Source organism: Ambystoma mexicanum, chromosome 3p (genome assembly GCF_040938575.1).
Source record: "Ambystoma mexicanum isolate Mex_15411 chromosome 3p, UKY_AmexF1_1, whole genome shotgun sequence".
In the NCBI taxonomy this organism is placed as follows: domain Eukaryota; kingdom Metazoa; phylum Chordata; class Amphibia; order Caudata; family Ambystomatidae; genus Ambystoma; species Ambystoma mexicanum.
In genome coordinates this window covers 542,661,744-542,688,870 of record NC_090925.1, presented here as the reverse complement: position 1 = coordinate 542,688,870, position 27,127 = coordinate 542,661,744, and the positions used below count along the sequence as shown (strand labels likewise).

At 43.3% G+C, this 27,127-nt stretch overlaps 1 protein-coding gene across 4 annotated transcripts in view; it reads right to left on the bottom strand.

Moving 5' to 3' along the window:
- Nucleotides 1–1,075: 1,075 nt before the first annotated feature.
- The window catches only part of PTGIS (prostaglandin I2 synthase), a 552,295-nt gene continuing 526,243 nt past the window's right edge, over nt 1,076–27,127 (bottom strand). For all 4 annotated transcript variants that reach the window (XM_069651268.1, XM_069651270.1, XM_069651269.1 and 1 more), the window contains 2 exons: nt 10,203–10,354; nt 1,076–2,902 (listed from right to left, as the gene is read on the bottom strand). In XM_069651268.1, the coding sequence (XP_069507369.1) occupies nt 2,755–2,902; nt 10,203–10,354 (300 nt within the window). In that variant the 3' untranslated portion in view covers nt 1,076–2,754. The remainder of the gene's footprint in view (nt 2,903–10,202; nt 10,355–27,127) is intronic.

Here is a 27,127-nt window from a genome sequence, read left to right as displayed (position 1 = left end):
AGTCTATGTAGCATTAGTAAACTTTTTAGCTCACGCAGCAGCTCTAGTTGCTGACCGCTGCACAAAGACAGAAAACAACCAAGAGTACTGTGGGGAGGCGGTAGCCACTAAACTCACAGTTTATCTTGTCTGTTTTTAGAAATATTTTTCACTTGAAAAAATTGGCTGCATTTTGTATACTATTAAGAAGAACTAAGTAATATGTTGTATTTGCTGTTTTTAGTAACCCCTTTTACATATTCAAAAAATGTACATTTCAGAGTTACAAAGTTACTTGCCTAAATAATAGACTCCCCGCAACTTTACAAAATATATTTGCATGATTTTAAAACATTGATGCACAAACAAAAGTTATTGCAATAAACCTAAAGAATGTAAATGTTCTCCTAAATATTGAATTATTTAGAACAGTGACACTGTTACAGTGAATACGTAAAAAGCAGATGGCTGCAAACTCTCAAAGTGGTTAACAACCATAGAACAGGTTATCATGACGTGTTCTTTCGAGAGAGGGGCGCCTGCTACTTTTTTTGCATGAATACGTATTTTGTTTACGTATTATTTAGTGAAATTGCACTGTTGTGTGTATTTGAACAGTTTGTTTAAATGTAATGTAATAATACCTAACAGGCAATCTGATCCAATACTGTCACCCTGGAGTTCTTGTGGCATTTGCAAACCACTCACCCTTTGGCCCTACGGCGTAATATCATGTCTCTATGAGGACTCCCAAAAAAATCCATTACCATAATTAGCTGTTACTCTTTATGTATGTCGTTGCTAATGAGGAGTTTAGTGACTTTACAGGGGATTGGTAAAGGCTAAATATGTTTTGATATCATTAAACACCAAAACAGGTGGATTTAACTTTTACACGGTACGATCATACAGAGCTATAATCACTGACTCAAAGGAAGTTAAAAACACACATACACATAATCATACATGATCAAGCTACCCACACATGTACACAGACACAGAGAAATGTTCTGGAGTACCATCCTTCCACTTTCTCTAGAAATACTAAATGCTACCTAAGTGAACATGGAGATAAAAAATAAGCATAGAGCGAGGAAAGCGCCTGATATTTATTTATTGGACATTTGTACATTTTACATCCAATGCACTCTATTGGCATAAAGCTTATATTGAATAACACTGACCACAATACTGTTTTGATATCCATTGTTGGCAGTAATTAAAATATTATTAAATACTAATGTTCTGGTTACGTAGAGGGTTATCATTAAAACGTGTATTCCTTCCAGTTTTGAAAAGCACAAAAAATACAATACAAGAAGTTAACCAACATAGTATCAAAACGGCAAAGACTAACTTAAATAGTGTGACCTTCTCATTATCATTGTAAACATGTAAACATTTAAGTCAATTATTCTCCCTTTTCGAGCCTATTTGGAGCTTGACTGAATAGAAAAAAAAGCTCTTTACACGTTCTGAAAATACGAACATCGTATATTTTGAAATCTCAGTGATTCTCATGGTTGCTCATTAGCTGGCAATTTAACATATTAATTTCCAACCCAACTTATTCAACCCAGCATTCAAATCCCTGGAAACAAAGCCCCAATGTTGACAACGAAAGGGGACTATGTTTGGCAAGTCTTGCTAGATTTTTGTATGTATTTAATCAAACTTCACCCATATGTGGCATCACAACAGTTGTTAAGAGTTCAACATTTTCTAGGTGTCTCTCCAGCTGCTGTGCTGGCATGCTTTGGGGCAGAATGGAACTGTTTGCCTTGGGCTTGTTGGCGCTTGTTGAGTAGCAATTTAAAGCTGATTTTCATCTTAATACTGCTGATGTCATATGCCAATTGATTAGCTTACACCACATTTACCAAGATAGCTATATGTGCAGCAAAGACAGCGTTATCATTTGTCTTTCATTCTCTTTCATTCTCTCTTCTTTGTCCTGCAGCACCTCCTAACAAATTAAAGACAATATTCTTTCAATGTGTAGGCATCAAAAAAGACAGAGTATTTGTGTTTTCAGCATATTCCATGGGCCTAATGATAATCCATCACGTGGGACCTTTTGAAATAGATTGTCTGTTAATTGAGACTCACTTGGGCATCAAGTTATCCTCCAACTTCTACCATTATAATGCATCCTAAATTCATAGTCCTTGAATATCAATATTAACGTTTTTGAGCTATTTTTTTCCACAGGTGTTTGTTGCGAGGTGGTCATTTGAGCCAGTATTGCTTCTAGACAGAAATCTGTAATACAGTATCCTGGGCAAGCCTATTTGCCTGCAGATGTGGCCTCACTCTGGCTCACTCCATTTCTTTCTATTACTGAGTGTAAAAAGTGTTTGCAGGGTCTGGACAGCTGTTTGACCTACAGGCTGCTGGTGGTTCCAGTGTAAGATTTAACCAATTGTTTAATTTTGGGGTCTGAAAGATATTCATCATAAAATAGTGTCTTCATAATTTGATGTTGCCTTTTTTCTCCAATTTACATTGTATTCAGTTTTCTGACATGCTGTGGGTTTGTTCTCTGGTAAATTGAATATGTGTTCCTTTTCTACAAGAAACAACACTAAAGTAAGGACTTCGAAGTTGAGGGCTATATGAACTATAATGGTAGAAGCAGAACGTTTGGCTGAGGGATCTTTCGTCATGGTGATGCGCCCATTCCAAGTACAGACTGCAGCGAGATTAAATGCCAAGTGGGCTTCTCAGGAGCATCATAGTTTTACAGGATTGCTGTGGGCCACCGTTACCCTCTGATTAATTCTCCTTGAGTTTGTAGCGGATCATGATGTCACTAATTGGTTGGACCATGCCGAAGCCATATCTGCTCTTGTCGAAACTTGGTAATTTCTCTTCTGGAGTTTTCAGTTCCAGATCAAAACAGGTCAATAAGATGAATACAAACCTACAAAATTCAAGAAAACATGTCAATTATACAGCCTGCATAGCTTATCAATGTATTAATGTTTCATGATTAGGTCTACAGTCAGTAGAATGATAAACATTTAATCTGAACTTTCTTAAAAAGGTACAGTATCACAGACAGTTGAGTACTGCCTCAGACATCTGGGTTCTCCCTGAAGGTTACAGGCTAATGTCCTGACAGAGCTGATTCAACCTGTCATCTGAGGTCAATACATTGAATGCTATGAAATTGGGTATTTAATAACATTGAATATTTAAGTGCTCATAAGCATGAAGAATCTTGCAAGAAAATGTGCTTTTCTTAATAATGGTCATCATACTGCACCAGTGGACTATTAATTAGAACTAGGAGTTTTTCGGTTGAGGCTGTACTATGATTCTTTTGTGACAATGAGAGTGTACTATTATTATTTCTAGATTAAAAAATGGGGCATTCAGTAGTAACTGTATGTTTTTGCTATGCATTATTTTTTTATTATTGTTACATGGTTAAAACAAAAGAATGGAACCTTTAACTTTAGGTGGAAACAAATAGTCCAATTTAAAATAATAAAAGAACAACGATACAACAAATTACATTTCATTTCAAGATAAAACCATGCAATGCTAAACAAAATATGAATTGTTACACATTTCCATGAGCACTAATTAACTACAAGGTTACAACAGCCAGCAAGTTCCCTATGAAGCAAGTACCAAGCAACACTTACATTTCAAAAGGTAAAGCCCTTGCAGAAAGCCAAAAATCAGACACAACGAAGCTAACGGTTGTGACAGTAGAAAAATCAAGCATCAATGATTTTAAGTAGGCAGTTGCTTCTACAACTGTAGATGTAGTATGGCCGACCAGGCAACCTTTCCAAACCAGGTCTTCCTCACCCAAATCGAGCAAGCTCAACAATTTCTTTTGGGGTATTCCACCTTTGTCCATGTACTGCTGGACAGGAAACGAAAAGATGTTTTAGGGTTTCGCATTGCTCTTTGGTGTACCAAAATCTATGCACGGCTTGCTTGGGGAACAACATAAGATATCTGACTAGGATCTGTTTTGTCAGAAAAAGATTAGTACAAAAGCGCTGAAAGAGACGCTGAGTGCTCTTGTCTGTATAGATAGCTAAGTAAGGAGCAAGAGTGCCCAGATTTTGATGGAATATCAGAGGTCTGTCACTAAGCTGCAACCTTTCTACAACCAGGCTACCTTAAAATCGACAAACAGGGAACCTTCGCAAGGGCGCAAGATCTTCCTTAGAAGGGAGAAATGTTTCCATTGTGCTCTTGCCTTCATTGATGATAGCTAGCTTGTATGTTAAGGCACATAAAGGGACCGAGCCCTGGATGCGAAGAACCCTCCTCCAAATAAGAGCCTCAAACACGAGCAAATAATCTGTGATGGATACATGCTACACTTCCATCCCATATAAGATCTTAGGGATAACTTTCCCCTCATAACAAATAGATGGTAATAAGGAGAAGTTGGCATGTTGGCATACAGGATGTCAACCATAGCTAGTTGATTTGCAAGGGCCGAGGCACGACTGTTTAACTACTTTTGCTTACAAATAGATTGGTCAAGCATAGCAAACCCAAAACACCACAAACTCACCACGTGACAACCACTACCTTGAACACGCAGATCAAGGGAGCCCTAATCAACTCCAGATCGCTAGTAGCACATGCACAGAAATCACTGACCTTATCCTAAACAAGGATTTAGATTTCCTCGCCATTACCGAGACATGGTTACACTCCGCAGCATGCCCCATGCTCATGCTAGCAGTCCCGGACGGCTATTCCATATTGAGACTAGACAAATTAAAATCCAGAGGAGGTGGCATCGCTATTATCTACAAATGTAGCCTCACCATGAGACTTGCCACTCCCATCGACATCCTCTCTTGTGAACTGCTATCTGTTAAAGTTCCTCTCTCAAGTACCCAAACCCTCAATATCCACCTGATCCACCGTCCCCCAGGCCCTCCAGGGACATTTGAAGATGACATTAACACCATCCTGTCCAGTAACCTCAAAAGTTCTACACAACTACTAGTACTTGGGGACCTTAATGTGGCCCTCAATGACCCCTCAGACCAGCTCACCCTCACTACACTCAACACCCTTTCAGAAATAGGCTTCACCCAAAGAAGTAACGCACCTACCCACCATAAAGGTAGAATACTCGATTGGGTGGCAGACTATACTTGTCAAGCCAATATCCTCTCTATCTCACCATTAGCCTGGACTGACCGCCACCTTATATCATTCATGCTCTCCACCAATAGACCCCCTCCATCACCAGTTATCAGAGCTCCACCCACGTTAACTAGAAATAAAAAGAGTATTACTGTGGATAGGCTTATCCCTGCCCTACTCCCTACCCTCGACACACTCCCAGATAACAGGGATCCTGAAACCCTGGTTGAAGAATACAATAAAATCATGACCTCCTCCTTAGACAAAATCGCCCCCATCAACTTAGACCAAGTAAGTCCAAAACTCACCTAAACAAATGGTTTACGCCTTTCTTAAACAACCTAAGGCAACAAAAGAGAAACTGCGAGGCTGTCTGGAAAAAACTACCTTCAGCAGCTAACAAACTCAAACTCAAACTCACTAAACTCTCATCCCTCTATAAAAAAAGAAATATGCCTAGCTAAACGAATATCTTTTGACACACGCATATCCCAAGCTAAATCCAATATGAAGGAATTATTCTCCATCCTGAAAGAAATAGAGACCACTATTGCACCTATTGACAAATGCAATAAAGTAAAAAAATGGTGCTCAGAGATCCAAAATGTACTAGCCAGTAAAATAGCTACTTTACAAAATAAAATCTCCAGTAAAAAAGCTTCCTTAAATAACTCTCCCCCATCTAAAACAACTGAGAGTACCACTGCCATTGATTCTACACAATCCAACTTTACCAAAGTCGCTATTCTAGAAGTGGAAAGAATTATCGGTGCCATGTAATAATGTCGGCACAAAAATCTCGCCATGCAAAAATATCGCCGAAAAATTGCCGTTTTTTGTGGCGACATTATTGCATGGAACATGCGGGGGACCCACCCGCACCCCCCAAACTTTTTTTTTCTTGAAAAACATTTTTTTTTTGCCCCTGTCCCCATATATATGGTCACCCAAATAATATTGCCACAACATTTTCCCTGCGATATTATTTACGGCGACCATATATATGGGGATATTATTATCCTGTCCTTGAAACCATCTAATTGTCAAGGTGACCTCTGCCCTGCACAACTTATCAAGGATGCAGCCGAGACCTCTCACCTTTCATTACAAAGCTCACCAACGCTTCCTTCTCTACTGGTACGGTACCTACCAATCTTAAACAATCCTGGGTACTTCCACTGCTAAAAAAACCTACTCTTGACCCAACCGTGCCAACTAACTACAAGTCAATCACGACAGTACCTTGCCTCTTAAAAATTCAGGATAAAGTTGCTTATGTACAAATCCAAAACACTTGGAAGTACACCATTTACTAGGCGCTAGACAATCAGGCTTCCGTCCTCAACATCGAACGGAGACAGCACTTATTGATCTTAAGCCCCAAGTTGACGAGTTTAGAGACAACGGCAAAGCTGCCCTACTCCTCCTCCTTGACCTCTCGGCTGCATTCAACTTGGTCGATCACACTATCCTATGCAACCACCTTAACACAGCTGCACACTTTTCCGATGAGGCAATTACATGGATTAGATCCTTCCTAAATGGCAGAACCATGAAGGTTTTCTTGCCTTCTGCAGCGGCCGACCCCATACCAATCACCTGTGGCGTGCCCCAGGGTTCCTCTGTCTCGCCTACACTCTACAACATTTTTACCAAGCCCCTTTTCGATGATCTGGATCATCTAGGTATCACCTACAATAACTATGCAGATGATACCCAGATCGTCCTCCCACTTTCTGGGGATTATGAAATGTATTTGGCCTTGGTTAACAGAGTGTACATCATCATCCAGGCATGGATGGCCACGCATGGACTATGCCTGAATGATGATAAAACCGAACTCATCATCCTGGGCACTACCTCCAGCCTAAAAAAACTAGGACCTGTCTATTCCTCGTTCATAATCGACGGCAATAGCATCAAGGTAGGGGGCGAGGCAAAAACACTAGGCTTTTAGCTTGACTCTAACCTCTCATTTGCCAAACAGGTTAATTTCCTAGCATCCTCGACTGCCTACACGTGTAAACTTATCCGCACAGCTAAACCTTTTCTTTCCGACACTAACTTTAGGACCAACGCTATCGCGTGGCTGAAAGCGAATGATTACTAAATGCAGCAAGTAGTAAGGATTCACTGTAAGGAGCCACTCTCTACACTTGCACACACACGTTCACCTCACCTTTGCCTATACCTGTTTATATTGCTGCTGCAAGTATGTTTTCATCTATCAGTTGGTTTTTTACTATTCTAGCTTCCGCCTAGATGTATGCTTTTTCTGTATATACATTTGTACATAATTCCTGTATGGAATTATTGGCAGTACTGTAACTAAGCTTCGCATATTCATGTAACTGCTGCGCCCTGCTAGCCTAGGGTATGTTGCGCATTACAAATAATAAAACAAACAAACAAACTTTTGTGATTTCATTTTGCCAGGTTTAGAGGTGATAAAATATCCCAAAAAAATGAGGCCATCAACAGCTCCAACGGGTTCAGACCCAATGCGCCAATGGAAAGTAGAACACTAATTACGTTTGGAGCACTTCATTATTTTTGTTTTAGTTGGGTTGATCTGTAGAGAATGTCTATCCATAAGCAATAAAAGACCATCAATCAAGCGCTGCAGTCCTACTGGGGTGCAGTCGAAAATCAGAAGGTCGTCGGTGTAAGCCGGCCAAAACGGTCTTAATTTATGCAATTTCAGAGTAACCAGAGAGGAAGACTTTAGATGTTCCCCAATGTCACCCATGTATAGATTAAACAAGCCTGGTGCTAACACGCAACCGTGCCTAACCACGCCAGAAGTGGAAATTTGGTGAGACAGCTGCGCCTTGGGGTTCAGTCTCACCTGAGTGTTGGAATTTGCATGCAGACCCATGAACATCCTTAAAAGACCATCCGGGATGCCCCACGAGTTTAGTTTAGACCATAAGGGATTTAGATCGACAGCGTCAAATGTGGCCGTAAGGTCTATCGATGCAATATAAACAGAATCATATTTCCCCTCCCATGCTAGATGTTGTATTCATTTTAACATCAGACCATTTCATGGTGTGCCCATATTTCTCCTGAATCCAATCTGACTTTTTTCGATTCTCTCTGTCTCGCTTCTTGCTATATATGTATATTTTTCAAATATATGTATTATTGCCTTCTGATAACGCCCCTAGTTTTTCGGATCCATTACACATTTGCATGAATGTAATTTTCCTTACAATGGCTCTACAATCATTTTCGATTGTTTACATTTTTAACCCCCAACTATATTGGTATTAACCCTATCAATATTTGGCAGCATGATATTACTCGAGAAAGTTAACTGCGACTGCTTTTTCTACAACTGATGTGTAGAATGCAAAGTCAACATTACAAGAGAGTATAGCCTTAATCGGGAGATTGCACAGATATTGTAAATCAGGGGACTAACAATTCCTCCCAATGTCAGTTAAACGAACACACAACTGAGACGGTTGTGAAATGTGAGTGTTCTACTTTCCTCACTATAATGATACTTTTTGAAGATGTTCTGCATACATGCTGGATTTTTGTCAGTTGCCTCAACTTAATTTACAACGGTGAAAAACAAAAGCAAACATTTTTTAAAATTCAACATTCATTCTCATTTCAACGACAATAAAAACCAGAAACAAATGGTAGAAACAAAATATATGAACCCTTCACGATGTTTTTGATATCTGTGTGCATAATAAAAGTATATCCCGAAATGTCTTTATGACATCACGGATGGTCGTGTGGGTTAAAGACCCAAATAATTGCATTGGAAATGTTTGTGTGACATCTGTACAAACAGAACTGTCAGCACACAAGATCACAAAAACCTACGCTTATGAGGTTCTTCAACAAATGACATCACCCTCCTACACTCCTGTCATGGCCCAATCAAAGCTCAGCAACAGCAGCTTGGCACAACCATACGATCTGAGAAATGTGCAAAAAATGGCAATCCTAAAGGAACAATCAATTTTGATCTTGGGATGGGATTGTTGATTACAATTAAAACCTTCAACTTGGATTTTTAGACACATATTATTAAGTATATCCTGGTCAAAGTGGATGTTTGGCCAGAATTTGAGAAGTGCAGATCTTATAGAATTTACAAAGTTTGGGAAGGTTGGTGCCAATGACAGAATAATTTCCTGGGGTCCAGGCTAAATCTCATAAAATTAATTACTAATTACCACTGCATAAAGGAGACATTTATACTATGCCATGTCCTACATGAGGTAAAGTACCCAGAATTGTACATTATTGCAAGTTTCTGAAGGGTTCCATGACTCAGAGTCGCAAGGCTGCCTATCAGGTACTCTTAAAAGATCTCGCATACAATATCCTTTTTATGTGCAGTTCAGGCCCGGGTGCGCAACGAGAGTCTCTGCGCACCAGAGATAGTTGGTGTAAAGCAAAGACAGTGCTTGGATGGCCACTGTGCATATCCTTCATAATTTCGAAGGTAAGGCGGCTGCTCGATATGTGGGGAGGAGAGGATGGCAGCCATTGTAAGACTATTAGTTACCAATGACTAATATCATCATTTACTGTATAAAATGTCAAGCACGATTATGGCACCCTCCTGTTGTAAAGCGCTGTGATGCTCCTAAGCTATGTTTGTGCTATAAGCAATTTATTAGTAAACGGAAGATAGCATAGGGGCAATGCGCTGGTCTTGGAAGCAAGACCATGCAGAGCAGCAGAGGTTTGAATCCCGGATACGCACTTAAAACTGAACTCAGGTATGTTATTAAGTGTGTTATAAAAAAAAAACAATTACATTAAAATAAGCAATACAGTCAAATAAATGTACTCAACGTAAACACAATCTGATGTGGAGGCATGCTTTTAATAATTAAAAAGAAGAAAAAAATAACATTGGCTACAAGATTATTATACACTCCTGCATGTTGTGATGTGCTAAGTTGTGTTGTGCTCTGTTGATTTCCTTCATGTTAAAGGAATGGATACGTTGTTCTACACCTGTGCAAATTAAGATCTGAATGTTGGATTAAGTGCAGAGTGCATGTGCCAGTTAAAGGTCAGGACCCAGGGGCCAATTTGACTGCATTCATACTCACTGTTTGATGCTGTTTATTGCATGAAACCGTCCAATGCATGCATTTTTGCCTGCCCCCCATGGCATGGTGTATTGTTTCAACTTTTTCCCCCTTTTGAAGAAATCCGTTTTCTCACTCCCGTCTGAGTTCAGGAATCTGTCATACTGAAAATTCTGGAAAAAGGACAAAACGATAATGACCAACGTTAATGGTGTCCTTCCTGCAAATGACTCAGAAAAAAAAGATCACAAACAACTGCAAAGAATAGCATGCCACATATGATATGTGCAGATATTCTGCATTGGCGCAACAGTAGTCAATGAAAACGGATTGTGTATAGTTGTGGAAATGTAACTTAGTAGCTCATATTTCCAACTAATTACACTTCAATGCATCTGATAGCTAAACATGGGACAACATCCAGCTATTTCCAGTACTTCATGACAGGTTATATTTGTTTAATCAGTTATAGGGTGCGCATTCACCCTCTTGGGGATTTCTTGACATTGGTACTTGCATGCCAAAAACTGCAGAAGGGAAAGAGGAAGAAAGCAACAAGAGAAAGTAAGAAGAACGATATGAGTAAAGCAAGCAAGCGAGAAGAGCCTGGTCTTCAAAGGTCTGCTACATTTCAACAAATCTGTAATGGAACACAGAGAGACAGTTAAAGAGTGCCCTCGTGAGGGAGCAAGATGCGTGCAGGGTCTGTGGAAAGAGAAAACTTTAAAGAGCAGCAAGGAGCGCTCGAAGGATGGCAGAGTTATGGACAGATTAAAGCCACAGCCATGAAACGAGATGACGAGGTGTTCACAGACCCATTTAACTCAGTGAAAAACACTATTGTTTGATAGGACCATGCACATGTTTCGTCAGGCTCTGTCCAGGACACCGGTATGCCCAGTCCCCGGCTCAGTGTCCTCTTTGAAGGAGGTCCATGCCATGTGAGAACTAGAATGGATGTCGTGTGGGCGGTAAGTGTGGATCAGGCTTTATTATGTAACATAGAAATGGCCCGTTAGAAGCAATGTTTATATCACTGGGTAGACCGAGCAAAATTGTACTGGTCTTGAAATGTGCTATAAAAGCCATAACCCCCAACGTCAGAGGATGGACTATTAGGAAGTCCAATGTAAGTGTAATTTACCAAATGTATCATACTGACTTTCCTGTATAAGATTTGTGCCTGCACTCAGCAGTGTGACGGAAAGTATCAAGTGGTCGCCTGCCGGTCGTGCAGTTAAAGAAAACATGTAACTGCAGTTGGGACAATTTGTACTAAATCTGTAAACTGGCAAAGCTGGTGCACATTCCTCACACACATACTAGTGCATGTAAAGGCAAATAAGGAAACAGCAGAATATGCAGAGCGCAAACAACCTTAGTTGTGGTTAGAAAAGCGATGTAGCTGCATGGGTCGCACACAATAAATGGCTTCATGCTGCACGCAATGAAGCTGTGATTCCCATTGTTGTAAACATTATTGTATTCCACAATGTATGCATATCCATGAATACTACCCCTAACACTAATGGCGTAGCATAAATTGTTCAGACTGCATGTGACGACAACTCAAATGAAAGCACAGGGGACCAGTGGGCAGGCCACCGCCCTTCCAACAATTACGTAGACTATTTTAATGTACAGCATTTCCCACAAGAGCTGCGGGCAACAAGAGGGACACTCTGTAGGGCAGCAGAGCTATAAAACAACCTTATCAAACCATGTTCCGCACTACAGACCCTTAACCTCACCCATAGGGCATTGTATTGTTCATTTGCTGGAATGCACTACTGTACAAAAAGAAGGTACTTCGAAGTGCGTGGGAATGGTCCTTACAGGAGCATTACAATGACTGGTGCCTATGTACGTGACGGCCACCCAATAATTCTGTCTCCTGGCACATCCCCTATAGTATCCAGGTAGGTGCTGCCCCTTCTGTACCAGACCTTCGCTGTTCCTTCTGTGGCGTGTGTGAGAACACCATAATAAATTAAAATGAACTGGGAAAGGAACAAAGGTAAATAAAGAAAGCTCCTTTCACAGATCAACAACGGAATTGCCAATGCATGCATGCAGGGCTGGAGGCATGACAGTGTGGTAAACACTGTAGTTGAATCGGTTAGAAAGGGGGTCGCTGTACAAACTGGTTATTTTACGTGTTGCAGAGCGTTTTCAAGAGAGTCACAGCACAACACTAACTACAAAAAAATATGAATACTATCAAGAAGGGCACCAAACCAATCTAGATGGGCTGTAAAAAAATCAGGATTGCTGGCATACTAAGATGAACGTTATAGCTGATGAAATGATGAGAAGTATTCGTGCTGTGAAACGTCATATTCCCAAGGGCGAAGAATGTCATTGGCACATGTCGAAGAAAGACAGAAATACACTTCTTTGCAATGTACCGCACTGTCTGCATTCACGGACCAGATAGAAAATGACGCTCACACATTGGTATCTGCATAATGCAGTAAAAACATATGCTACATTTCAGAAACAAATGCATGAACTGGGCAATTGCCTCCATCATCGTAAACTGCACTGAAACTTGTGTAACATGCTGTGCAATTTTCCCTGCACAATCAAAAAAAATGAACATCGGCATGATTGCTTGTCAGCAAAGTGTCACACAGAGAAACCAAAATCAGGCACTTCATTGTAGCTACTCCATAGCACCTCACATGCACATCATAGATTGCAAAATAAGTAGCCACTGCGCAGTGTTTTCCATTCACTTTCAGCCTATGTATGTCGGAATCCCCTAAAACCTGCACGCGGTGCCTCGTGAAACACACAGCAATAGCCTCACCCTCTGCATTTCTGTCCACAAATACACCCTGTAGCACAGTCTGTCCGTACACACCACACCCACAAACTTTGTTGGCCAAACCCGTAGTCTCTGCATGCCCATTTCTATGGGCGTCATCTGCAAAAGGGGCGTATGTAAAACGTGCCACCCTGCAACTATCGTGAAATTCGCAGACTTTTCATGCTGGGCACGCGCGGGAGAATAACTTTGAACCAGGTGAGCAGACGTCGTTAGTTGTGGTGGCTCTTAAAAGAACCTTTGGGGGTTTTGTTTGTTTTTTAATTTTTTTTAAAAATGCTTCCCTAGAAATACTGTTTTTGATGTTTTCATTCATAAATGTGTGTTTTCAATGTTAGCTCACATTCTTACAATAGGCTCTTCAGTGCAGTTTGTAGATTGCAAAATAACATGCCATTTGTCGTGAAAAGGTGTATTTATCACAAACTAATGTTCTCATTCTCACAGTAGAACATCCCAGCAGCACTTAAGATGTCACACATGCTTCTGTTGATGAGACCCCTTCCGACCTCTGGCTGGCGACAGGAATCATTGGAATTTTCCACACTATTCTCAGGGCAATACATGAGAAAAGCACCTTGGCAGTACGAAAATGTGCTGCACTGCTTTCATCATATTCTTCAGTTAACGGAACACATGGGAACAAGGCATGTAACCCATAAAGAAGGCTATAAAGTGCACAATCACTACATATACAGTTGACGAAGAGGCCACGCGTCGACATTCTAGAAGCAGTCCGCCGAAACAGCACGATTTGACACTACACCACAAAGCTTTCACTCCCTCCAAACCGAAATTGCCAGACATGTCTTCCTGGAGGGCATACACACACAAATCTTCCACAAAGCCATCAACCACGACGAAAACTGTGCGTCTTGCCATGCTTGCCAGCCACAGTACACAAAGTAATGGAGAAAGTGAATGCCTCCCTTTCATGTGACACACACCCAAAGCACCTAATTGCCGAAAGGCCATAGTCCCATTCCCATTGGCCAGCATGCTGACAAGCACAGATTGTGGCACGTGCCTTTCTCCAAGTACCCCAGGACTGCGCCCGGGTAAAGCAGAAGGGGTCCTTCTTCCTATTGGCCCACTTTCCACTGATGCACACCCGGAGCAGCACATTATAGGACAATCGCTACAGACCCATTTCCATAGGCCAACATGGTGAGGAGCGTTGAATGTGGCACGTGCGGGTCCCCAAGTACGTCGAGGGCTGGTCCTGAGTGCAGCAGGAGTCCCTCGTCCTATTGCCACACATCCTAAGCAACCCATTGGACAATCACCACAGTTGCATTTTCGTGGCCGCCACCAGCAAAATCCATGCATGTGGCTTTCGTGCTGCGTGCAGGCGTGGGGGAATAACTTGTAACCAGGGCAGGGGGAGTTCATGGTAAGGGGTGACTCTTAAAAGAGTTTTTTGTTTTATTTTTTGTTTAGATGCTTCTACAGAAACAACCTTGTTGTCTGTTTTTAGTAGCTTTTGTGTTTCGTTCTGCTCACATTACTACGGTAAACTCTTCACCGCATCCTGTAGACGAACAAACAAAACTGCATTGCCAATGGGTGTCAACAAAATGCCATTTTCTTGGAAATACTCAGCATTTCCATGAGTAATGAGGTCATTGATGCAGAAGAACAGTCCACGAGCAGACATAAAAGTGTACATGCTTCTATTGATGAGACACCTTACTGTGTCTGGCTCGGAACAACATCCATGAGCAGTGGCCACACTCTTCACCATATTATAGATGAGAAAAGCACCTTGGTGGTGGAAAAAAGCATACTCACGACATCCAGCAACCTCCTCAGTATACGGAACAAATCTAAGCAAGGCAGGTAACCCATATGCATGCTGCCGTAATGAATGACGATAACATCTACTACTGGAAACGTGGCAAGGTGTTTGCAAAGTGCATGCATATCGAAGAAATTGCACTCATACACAGTGTTCCACGATGTGTCCACTCCTTCCGAACCAAAATTGACATCAAAGTGTCTTTGCAGGGCATAGTTTTGCAGATCTCTGACAAAGGGATCACCTACAGTCAACACAATATGTTTTGCCATGTCAGCCACCCTCAGTACGCAGAGTACAATGTGTAACCGTTTCACCTCCCCTTCCTGTTAACTGCACCCACACTATCTGATTGGCTAATCCCCACACTGCCATGGCAATTGGGCAAGGTGGTGTAAAGGGCAGATTTTGGCATGTGCGCCTTCTCTCCAGCTCTACTTCATTGGGGTACGCGTAAATAGGCACAAACGCATCCACCAATCACATTCAAGCCGCAATCATTGAACACTGTCACTCCTGTACAACACTTGAAATGTACACATTGTTGTTTTTTTTTGTGACGTGCATGCGAGAAACTTCTTTTGTATTTTCTCTTTATATGCATTTCTGTTTGCCTCTCCTCAAATGTTTATAACATTCTGGTCAATGCTTCTTGCGCAGTGTAAAAGAAAATGGCATTGCCAATGGCGCTCAAATAAATGCCATTTCTACGGAACCACTGCATATTGTATGACCTAATGATCTCATAGTGGGTGGAGAACATGCCAGAGTGTGCATAATTTCACGCATTATTCTGTTTATAGCAAACCTTCCGACCTCTGGCTGGGGACATATTACACCGTCATGGAACAATACTCTTCTTGATGTTATGCATGAGAAAACGGCCTTGGCAGTAAGAAAAATATGCATCACTGCGGTCAGCAACCTCTTCAGGTGACGGATTAATCATCCACACGACATGTAACCCAAATGTACACTTCCATAGTGCACCACGACAAAGTCCACGTTCGTGACAGATGCCACATATCTGCAAAGGCGAACCATCCTGCCAAAACTGCAGACACCCTGACAGGCCCAGAAAGCGTCCACTCCTTCCAACCCAAAATTACCAGCAACGCCTCTTTGCACACAACACCTGTGCAGATGGCGCACAAAGGTATCACCGACGATAAGCACTGTGCGTCTCTCCATCTCGATCAGCCTCACGACACAGTATTGGGACAAAATGGTACAGCCCATTCCTGTGAACCACACCATAAACTTCTAATTGCCTATTTCCCACAATTCCATTTCCCTTTCCACCCTGCTCATAATGGCAGGATGTGGCATATGCACTTTCCCATCTACAGTGAGGGCCACAGCCCAGTCAAAGCACACCCAATACTTCTTCCCTTTGCACAGTCATTTTTGCAGCACTCCCCCATTGGGTGCTGTCAAATTTTCAAACACGCATTCAGCAAACACATACAAAACCTCTGCACTGCACACTGTCATTTCTATGCATCACTCCATATTTACTGTTAAACACTCTCAGTACATGTTCCGTGTGATTGCAAAACCCCTCCACTGAAACCTCTGCTAAAGAATCCATGTTTGCAGCATCCACAAAGATCCTAAAATGTACTGAGCACACCCTTGGCCATGCTCACAACAGTGCAGCACTTTCCACACCCACCACAACACTATTCATCCAAGCGAGCGACCATGTGGGCACCTAACATTATGCACAAACATAACATACGTAGCAGCACTTCTACCCAACTCCTCCACACCATAAAACACCCATTCACGAAAATGTGTCACACTTAGCAGAATCCACAAACATACCACAGCCTGCACCACTGCTACGCATTGCCATTCATTAAGTATTGTCTCACCGGCAGCCTATGCACAACAGCTTCACAACATTGGGCCTACTTCAATAAATCTGTACACAGCAGAGTAACCAACCACATATAAACTGCACTTCAACCATACCCACTTCCATACTCACATTACGTACACACTGCACCCTGTGGCCACACTACACCATCTCCTGCTGCACACCAAATACTGTATTATGTTGCAACTATCACCACAACCATGGAATGCACAATACTTTGCAACTCACTTGTGGTGCTGTAGCATGTCAACAATGTGCTCCACACCCATTCTCCAAAGGAGCACTGTCAAACCTGCATTGCTCCAGTGGGTGTGCTCCTTGCACACATTCCCTGCACCGTAATTCAACCATGCATGTCAGCATGTCACCAACTACCACTATGCACATACGAACCACTGGCACCAGCACTCCTAACCAACCTCCACACTGCAATGGACATGCACAGTGTTACATGCAACAGTTACCATAATATATGAACATTACACTGTCTCCGGCACCCCTACGCCCTTTCATTCACATACTATTGTCGTACCCACATCCACTCAGAAAGCTTTGTGTCACTGCCAACTTAACCACACAATGTTTACAACATTGCCAATACTGCAAGCATTGTGCACACAGCACACTATCCAAGCACATATAAGGAGCCCTTCAACCATACCCTCTACCATACTGACAGTATGCAAACACTGCACCCAGTGACCACACTGCGTGACTTTTCACTGCAACATCTCCAACCACAGCGCACCGCCATGGAGCTATGCAGCAACAAATTGCAACAGTTACCATAATGTACACACAAAACACTATCTCCTGCACCCAGTGCACTTTCAATCACATACTATGGGCGTACCCACTTCCATTCACAAAGTATTGTGCCACTGCCAACCTACCCACATTCTGTTTGCAACACTGGCCTATAACAGCTGAAATGTGCTCCACAACCATTCCTTACATGTCACCACCCTCTAACTGATGCACAATCAAAAATGCATTACTGCCGTGGGTGTCCTCAAGGCCTAGGTTCTTGAGTGCATGGCCTACAGCCTTTGGTCACGCACCCAATAGTCCAGGCCTTGAACACACCCACAGCAACGTAATACCACCATGCATGTCACCATGTCAGCAACTACGACAATCCACTTACACACCACTGCCACCAGCACTCCTACCCAACCTGTGCACCGCCATGGAGCTATGCAGCAACAAATTGCAACAGTTAAAATAACGGCCATGTGGGCAGCTAACATTATGCACAAATGTAACATACGTAGGTAGCGGCACTTCACCCCAACTCCCCCACACCATAAAACACCCATTCACGAAAACAGGTTGCAATTAGCAGAATCCACAAACATACCACAGCCTCCACCACCCCTACCCACAGACATTCACAAAGTATTGTGTCACTAACCACAACATTTTCAAAAAATTGTGCCTACTTCAACAAATCTGTAACACAGCATAGGCCTTGAACACACCTACAGCAACATAATGCCACCATGCATGTCACCATGTCACCAACTACGACCATCCACATACGCACCACTGCCATCAGCACTCCTACCCAACCTGTGCATCACCATGGAGCTATGCAGCAACAAATTGCAACAGTTAACATAATGTACAAACAAAACACTCTCTCCTGCACCGCTGTGCACTTTCATTGACATACTATGGGCATACCTACTTCCATTCACAAAGTACTGTGTCACTGCCAACCTATCCACATTCTGTTCACAACACTGGACCTACTGCAACCAATCTGCACACACCACACTACACAAGCACCACCCTCTACTGGATGCAGCGTCAAACATCCATTCCTGCAGTGGGTATGTTGCAGGCCTACGCTCTTGAGTTCATGCCCTACAGCCTACGGCCTACAGCCTTCGGCCATGCACCCAATAGTCTAATCATTCCACAGACCCACCGCACCCCCATTCACCCAGGCATGCCACCATGTGCCTAACTACCGCATTCCATCCGCAGTGCACAGCCACCCGCGCTCCCACCCAACCTATGTCATGTGCAATTCACTCCCCTTCTGCAATTGACCTGCCACCACTCACCAGAAAAAGAGGTCGCTGCAAACAGGTTGCGGCAGAAGCTATGGGGCCGTTATGACAGCTGCCTCCAATCACCACACAAAGTACTCACCTACATATGTCACATGAGCCACTTCTCACTCCCCTACCCGTTCCCTCCCTTATTGCCACCAACACATCAACACATTGCGTACGGTACATTTTCCAGACCCTTCCGCCGCCGCACTGTCCTCCGATACACCATGGCGGCTTTCCCAAAAAATGTTGAGGCACAGTACGCTTCCCTCCAGCCAACCACCGGCCGCATCCAAATGTTTCAGACAGCATGCCGTACAGCGAGCCAATGACACTTCTATCTGTGGAGGGAACAGGCAAATGAGTCCGCGGAGCGGACCCAGATATCACATATTTTTTGGGACGTGCATTTCAGTTCTTTGCAACACAAGTACTGGTCTCATTTCACCAAACACACAAAAGCACGCTTTCTGACCCATGCTCCCGTTCCTGTCGCAGATTTGGTGAAAATCAGTCCAGCCTTTCGGCCTGTAGCCATGCGCAAAGTTTTTTCCCATTCAATCTACGAAAAAAAAATGTTGGGACCCCCCTATAACTTTGCCCCCCCCACCAGAAACCGCGCCCCAACTTGACGAAAAAATTCAGAGGCAACCTTATACTTTTTTTTGCAAAGTTTGGTGAGGGTTCGTCCATGTGGAGCGAAGTTATAAGCCGCCGAAAAAGTGCTCTTCCTATGAGTTTAGCAATTTAACCATAACTACACGGGCGCTACTGCGGGCCGTGTAATATGTCCTGCAATGTACAGACATCTCTTTATTAGGGTGAATATTGTGACCCATCAAAACAGAAGAGTCAATTATTCACTTAAAAGTTTTTTTTACTGACTGAATGACTATAACATATGTTTAACATTTAAATTTGTGGAAATGATGATGTTCCATAATGCTCTTTGCTTTAATGCAAATTGCCAGGATTGGGTTCTATGAAGAGATACGGTTTTGCACATCCTATCAGGGTGCACGCCCCTTGGCCATGCCCCCTCCTTCCCACATTCCCGTCCCCACCAAAGAGGTGACAGTTCCCCCAGTACATTTTTTCCTTTTCCAGCAATGGGTGACTACCATCTATTTGTTTGATTTCATGTCCATATGCTGTCGTTTTCTTCTCTTGTATTCGGTCTGTTTGTTCAGCTGGCAGACACGTCTGGGATATCCCCAGAAGAGGTATTCAGTGCAGTGCAGTACTCTGGCACAGAGAAGCCTGTCCAATGGCTTAAGACTGAGCTCCCTGTTGTACTAAGCACCATGGTGGAGCTCAGAGCACAGAAAGCTGAGGCACAGTGTGAGCTGGGACTCACCGGGAGGCAAAAAAAGCCTGGCTGTCCTGCGCCAGTAACAACGCAGAGACTACACTGGAGTGTATTAACATCCGAAAGAAAAGGGCGAAAGCAGACTGGGGGAAGATACGTTCGAGGGTAAAGGAGGTTGAAAGTTGGAAGTAAATGCTAAGTAGACAGGGAAGGTGTGTAAACTTGGCGTATAGGTGCTCTCTCAACAAGGAGGATTTCAGTGAGATGGAGGACGGATATGGAGGGGAATGGGTGGACAGGTGGGGGAGGTGCAAAACTAGCTCAAAGGGGTAGTATGAGATGGGCGAGAGCTCTGGCTATAGAATAGTAGGGTTCAGAGGAGCGAGCATTGGCATAAGGATGGGTGAGGGTTATTTTGATTTTGCAATGCTATTGGGACGTGGGCTGCCTGTGCCTATATGTTCAGCTTTCATCGGAGCATGCTGAAGGAAGATCAGATAATGGGCATTCTGTGTCAAACAATAATGAGACAACTGTTAAACACATGCCCCCTACTACTTGGGCATCCTACCTTTGTTACTGTCTGTCCTTTGGGAACATTGCACTGGTTGATTTTAGTTTCCATTCTCTCTGATGCGATACCAGGGTTAGTTCTCTTGCATTGGCTGTGTGCAGGTGATGACCCAGGTGACTGACTTGATGTTGCGGCACAGTGCAAGAAAATGATGGGGCCAGTTTCCCACACTTTATTTGAGCTGGGATTTGAGGTGTCACCATAATTTAAGCATCTGACCATCTTCTCAGCTTTGGATGGTTAAATTGTGTGAAGGTTTGGCTTTTTTGGCACCAGACAACATAGCCCATAATAAACCAAGCTCGCAAATGTAAAAAGTCCTTCTAGAAATGTGTTCAGCAAAACGAGTTGTAGCTAATTGCCCATTCTGAAATGGAGACATGTATCAGAAAGTGAAATAATGTAAGCCCAAGTGGGAAAAAAAACATGCAGTTTGAATCTCAATGTTTACGAAGTTTTCTCAGGGGTTCGGGCTCGCTCACAAATTCGGTCTACAAAATGGATGCCCCACCACCTTTCAAATCATCATCTGCCACTGGCTGCTAATCAGTGACGTATGCTCCCCTTCCTGTCAGCTATGCAGGCAAACGTCCCATTATTGCCTCCAACGAAGTCAACATGATCAGCTATGATCTGCAGCGTTCTGCATTTCTTTCATACATAGTGACTGCCTGTGCGATGGCAACTAAAGTGCCCTGCTTCTTCTGTCAGTAACGTGGCAGCAGCATCATGTCGACCTGCCAAGCACCTAATGTCACCTGCCAGATGGTGTGCACTCTAGCAGGGTCCCTGCGAAGAGCACTTCCTGCCATAATGGTTTTCTTAATGTCCAAATGCAGTTCCGAGTGGCCCGTCATCTCGCGGAGATGCTAGAGTTCGACCTTTCCCTGCTGCGTCTCGCGGATGATGCAGGTGTCAGTGAGTCACAGACACAGAACAGTGGGACAGCGTGCGCCGCCGCTTACAGCCGACAGCAAATGCTCGCATTTCCCTGAACAGAAGCCACAACAGACGACTGCACTTAGCACAAAAATGAAAGCTACCTGTCACCCCCCTCCCCCCACCTCACCAAAGTGAGGAAAGATATCTTCGGAGCAATATGTACACTTTTCTTCTGTGCGCCCAGGTGCTCTATGAGCGCGTGAGGGAGCCTGTAAATCATCCACAGTGAGGCCATTAATACTCGACTGAAGGCCTACACGTTCGCCTGGTTCGTGCCTTTCAAGGCCACGCCATCATTGAGCAATCTGCCCTGGCCATTGAACCGTGCCCATCTGCTGAGGCTATGTTTGAACATCATCAATTATACCTGCTCGGAGCTACCACAATGCTGAGAAACAACCTCTGAAATAAATATAGGCAGAGATTTGAAGAGCAGCCATTGGTCAGCTACAGTATGGTATTTCCTATAATGAAGCAAACACGTGATTTCCTTTCTTCAGTAAAGCGGGTGTTCATGATCTAGCTGGGGGATCATTAGTTCACCTTGAAAGCCAATGACCAGGGTTCTAATCTCAGCTGTGGCTCTTGACCAGCAAAGTCCCCTACTTAGAACAACCACTGATGTATTGGGGGCAGTCCCGAGTGTGAGTGCCATTACATGATTGGACAGGCGATTGTCAGCCAGGCGTTGAACGAAAGGTTAATACTTAAATGCATATAAAGGGTGCGCTTGTTAGGAACTTGCATAAATTAGCTATATATTTAGGTAACGTGCTAGTATTTACATGAATGAAATCTACTGCATATATATTTATATGTAAAATCACATATATACAGAATGGCATTTCCATCCTTGTCGGTCCAGAGGTTGCAGCATAGCCCTGTGGACCACAGGCGTGCCTGGTGCCACTGGGCCTCTGTTTTCTTTACCTTACTTAGTTAAGGAATTTCTTTACCAACACATGGCGGTCGCTGGCCTACTCCAAAAGACTGCCAGAAACCAGTGGCTGACAGCACGCCCATTTATGTTCTGGCCCTTTCTAAACACAGACACTTGGTGAGAGGTAGACTCTCTATGATGGACACTCATGTTGTATCAGTATTTTAGGCTGCTGGTTTGCCACTTCCTTTTTATTATATTTCATGTACCGCTGTGTGCCGCGGCTCTTGCACACGATGCCCAATGGTCTACTCTGATAGGCTGCCAGAAAACACCTGTTGGAATTATGACCCTTTACATGCTGACCAGCTCATTCCCAGCACAGCAGGATGGCACAGTGAGTGTGCCTGATGTGTGCCAGAGGAGTGTCAGAGGCAAACTGTTCTGTATTCATTAGCACTAAGGGTGTGCAAGCGGGCAACTGTCTCCCCAATATCCCAACACCCTTCATTACAGGTGAGTTCTTGAGAAAAACTCTTCTGAAATGTGCTAACATGCATTCTCCTATTTCTGGGGACACTAGGCAGTGGCTCTCTAATGCGTGTACACTTAATCATGCTTCTTCTGGGTTTTTAGCCAAATTGGATTTTCAAAGCCGTCTTCTGGATTTTCCTCAGTCTCGTGCCTTAATACAGACTTGAAGGTGACATTGATTAATCTGCACTCACTAGTGAAATCTTATTTGCATACCTATGGACTTCTTCATTCTAATGTTTATGATCTCTTATTTATTACAGGGAAATGGAATATACCGCACTCTGATCCCACACTGGTCCAGCACCAATACCACCCGTATTGACTGGATGAGTGAACCTTTGCTTACAGGTCACACGTAGCCTTCAGTAAACTTCCTCTTAGTATTTCTGTGAGATATGAACCTCTCTTATTCAAATTGGGGGCTGCCCCCACACATCATTCCCCTCAAGATAACCCTATATTTCAAGAAGTATTAACAAACATGGTGGAACGTCTTGGACTCACGAATGCCAAAAGACATATGTCTGATGATTTCAGGGCATGATGGGATCATCCTCAGATACCTTTAGTGTCCCCTCTCCAAGAATTCCTTCCCATGTTGGGATTTTACCAAATAATAGATGCTGAAACTCATTAACACTATTGATCCCATTTGTTCACATGATGATTCTTTTCATTGTCATCGCCGCATGCACTGAACTGGTATGAGTGTGCTCTGGTTCCGTTTTATATCCAAGTCGATAATCCGTCACTCGTTAGTGCTAATCAATTTCCTAGGTTAGCTAGATATTGAAGAATGGTTTCATCTCACATCCACCAGTGGCACATATTGTCCCCCAGACTCAAATGTCGATGCACTATGTAATAACTCCGTGTTCTGGCCTACAGAAGCTGCTGATTATCTGGCTCCCTCAAATTTTGCAACTCGGTAGCATGTGTCTATACACGCCTTGTTTTGATGCAACTCTAAAACCTACTCAGCAAAAGTATGTCATTTAGAGCAACATGGGAGATTGCTTCATGCCTGTGTAGGAAAGACTAGTTTATGATGTCTCAGCATTTAAAGCTTATCAGCAGGATATCACTAAGGATACAACCGAGTGCTAAAAAAAAACAGGATTTCCCTGGTAGCTGTTTCTCAGAAAGAATTTTATTAAAAATGATTAAGAATCCTTCCTCTGCCCATATCGCAATAGTTTCTCATCTACCCTTGCAGCCTTTGGTTATTACCCTCTCCTTACTTTTGACAGTAACATTAAATGATTTATACCAACACAGTGTCTATTTTCCTTGCCTAACCCAGTGTGATACCTTAATTTTGTAATTGTCATTGTAGGAATTGTAATTACTTCTACAACCGTTAAAGTTTGGCTCTGCTACAGGTTCCCTATCGATAAAATACCTCAAATTGTGTACGGTGTGGGGTGCATTTAAAGGCCCCAAACAGAAATCCCTTTCACGTGCAATGATTTAAACACTGAAACAAAAATGGCCTGGCTTTTGCTTTTGTTTTTCAAGTAAAGTTAAAGAGCCATGTGGAAAGGGGCCTACCTGTCATTACCAATGGAATGGATAAGCAACAGTTTAATGTACAAACAAAGGAGGAATCAAAGATCCCTGTGACATGGAAAACAGAATTGTTAAACAGTGAAAGCAAAAACGGCCTGCACATGTTTGTGCAAATAAAAATGGCTTTAAAAAGCCAAAGTGGAAAAAAATATCACTGCTCTCAGAAAAATGCCTGGAAAACAAACTAATATGTGGATTGACAAAGGCAATTTATATTATGTCTCGCCTACAAACTCCAGTGACATCTGAAGAGCTACTTTGTCTTCATGGAAAACCTGTTTCTGGCTGTGGTCAAAACTTCACAAAGAAAAACTCCCTCGTCCAGCCTGATGTCACATCTTCCCTCTAATGGCCCCCACAATAAAGTTTGTGCTGCTGAAGCTGGTGAAAGCCCAATGTCCTTCAGACTTGCTGGTTTTGAAAGCAGGGACTTCAATGACATTCACCCCTAGCTGAAGCATGACTAATATGTGGGCACCCACTTCAAAGAGCAAACTACCAACTTCAGAGAGACTCATAAAAAAACCTCTGGTCACAGGCTGGCCTAGGGAGACAGAGGCTGTGCTAGATGAAGGAGACCTCCCATTTGCTGAACATGAAAATTCACAATTAATTTAAAATGACTATTATCATTCAGCAACCATACTGTGGATTGATTTCATTTTTGTACAATTCTTTATGTAATTCCCAAACAATTTTACGGATATAAAATGTATTTACCTGTGAGTCTGGAAACTGTAATGGCCAGTTAGACTAGGTTTCTGGCTGATCTGAACATGTTCCAAATGTGAGAGTTGTTGAGCGGGTGGGAAATGAAATTAGGGATATGCTTAATACCTTCCAGCTTCATAACTGTTGTACTTTTTATGAAAAAAGCACAAATGTGCCACATGGCCATTCTACATCGTACGGATTTGGTGGTCGGCTTATCTAGTTCTCCATGATCAGCTAAAACAGTGTGGCAGTTGCTAGTACAATTATGAAGTTGTGATCCATAACGCGTTTTTTCAAAAAAGTTGAAAGGAGAACAAAGGATGATGACAAATGGGAATAGACATATGTTGCTCCAAACACCTAAACCAATCCTGAATTGGGCAGGAGAGAGAGGAGGTAACTGTTCAATCCTAGAAGCAGGGATTATTGCAGGGTACTTCCCCAAGATTGTAAAATTGGTGTTGTAATTTCTGCTATATAATGGGGACTGCACTAGGACAGGGTACACACAAAAACCGGATGACAGAAAAAGGAGAAAGACAGGAAGGTTGCTGAAACTTACCATATGACAGCTGTAAGGAGACACCAGAACAGATTGCTGAAAGTGCATTTGGGTGGAGCTGTCCATTTTTAGGAAGGCCTCAAAGCTGACTGGGTTCTCTGGTGGAAAGAGGGAGGCTATCTTTGATAGTAGTGTGACCAGACCCCTGCCCTATCTTTACAGAGTGTCCTGAGATGCAGCTGGCTTTCCTGAACCTTAAACAGAGGCTTGCTATATAAGTATGATATGATATGATATGGCATTTGTAACGCGCCTATACACAAGTGTTTAAAGGCGCGACGAGGCAGGGAGGTGGTAAGGGGAAGGGAGAAAGTGCAAGGGGAAGGGGAGGGGGGGAAGTGCAGTACAAGGTAAGTAGTATAAAATAAATAAAATAGAAATAGGGCCAGCTGGTGGCAAGTGCAAGGTACGTGAAGACAAGTGCTGGGAGGGGGGGCTGTAGGGATACAGAGACAGTCCCGCAGTGCAGGGGTTGCCAGGGAGGCAGTGCAATTGGAGAGTGGCTGGGCCCACTACCGAGGTCAGTGAGAGTGGCCCAGTTGCAGATACAGTGCAGTTTAGTCAAGAATTTAGCAGGGGAGAGGGAGAGAGAAAGCAGAAGCAAAGAGGAAGGTTTTGAGGTGCTTCCGGAACCGGAGATGGTTCTCCTCAAGTTTCAGGGAGGCAGGAAGGCTGTTCCAGAGGGAGGCCCCTGCCGCAGAGAGAGATCTACCCGCAGCTCGTTGCTTCGAGAAGCGGCTGACCCTGAGGGAGTTGGAGACGGATGAGCGAAGGGCTCGGGAAGGAAGATATTTAGGAAGAGAGAGTTGAAGGTATTCAGGCCCCAGGCCCCAGCAGGCCTTGTGGACAATGCAGAGGGTTTTGAACTTAATCCTCGCAGCCACTGGGAGCCAGTGTAGAGATTTCAGTCCTGGAGAGATACTGTCCCTGGGCTTGAGGCCAAGGACAAGTCTCGCAGTCCTGTTCTGGATGAGTTGCAGAGGGCGTAGAGTGGATGCAGGCAGATTAAGATAGAGGCTTTTACAGTAGTCCAGCTTTGAGAGAACCAGAGCTCGGGAGACAGTGAGCTTCTGGGGGAAGGAGAGGAAGGGAAGAATACCTCTGAGGAGGTGCAGTTGGTAGTGTGACTTCTTAGAGACGTAAGATATATGAGGAGAGAAGGAGAGTGTGGAGTCGAAGATGACCCCGAGGTTTTTTGCCTTGCGGGTAGGAGCAGGAAGAGGGCCAAGAGAGGCTGGCCAGAGACCTGCAGGGAAGGAGGGAGTGGGTGTGCCGATGAGTAGAAT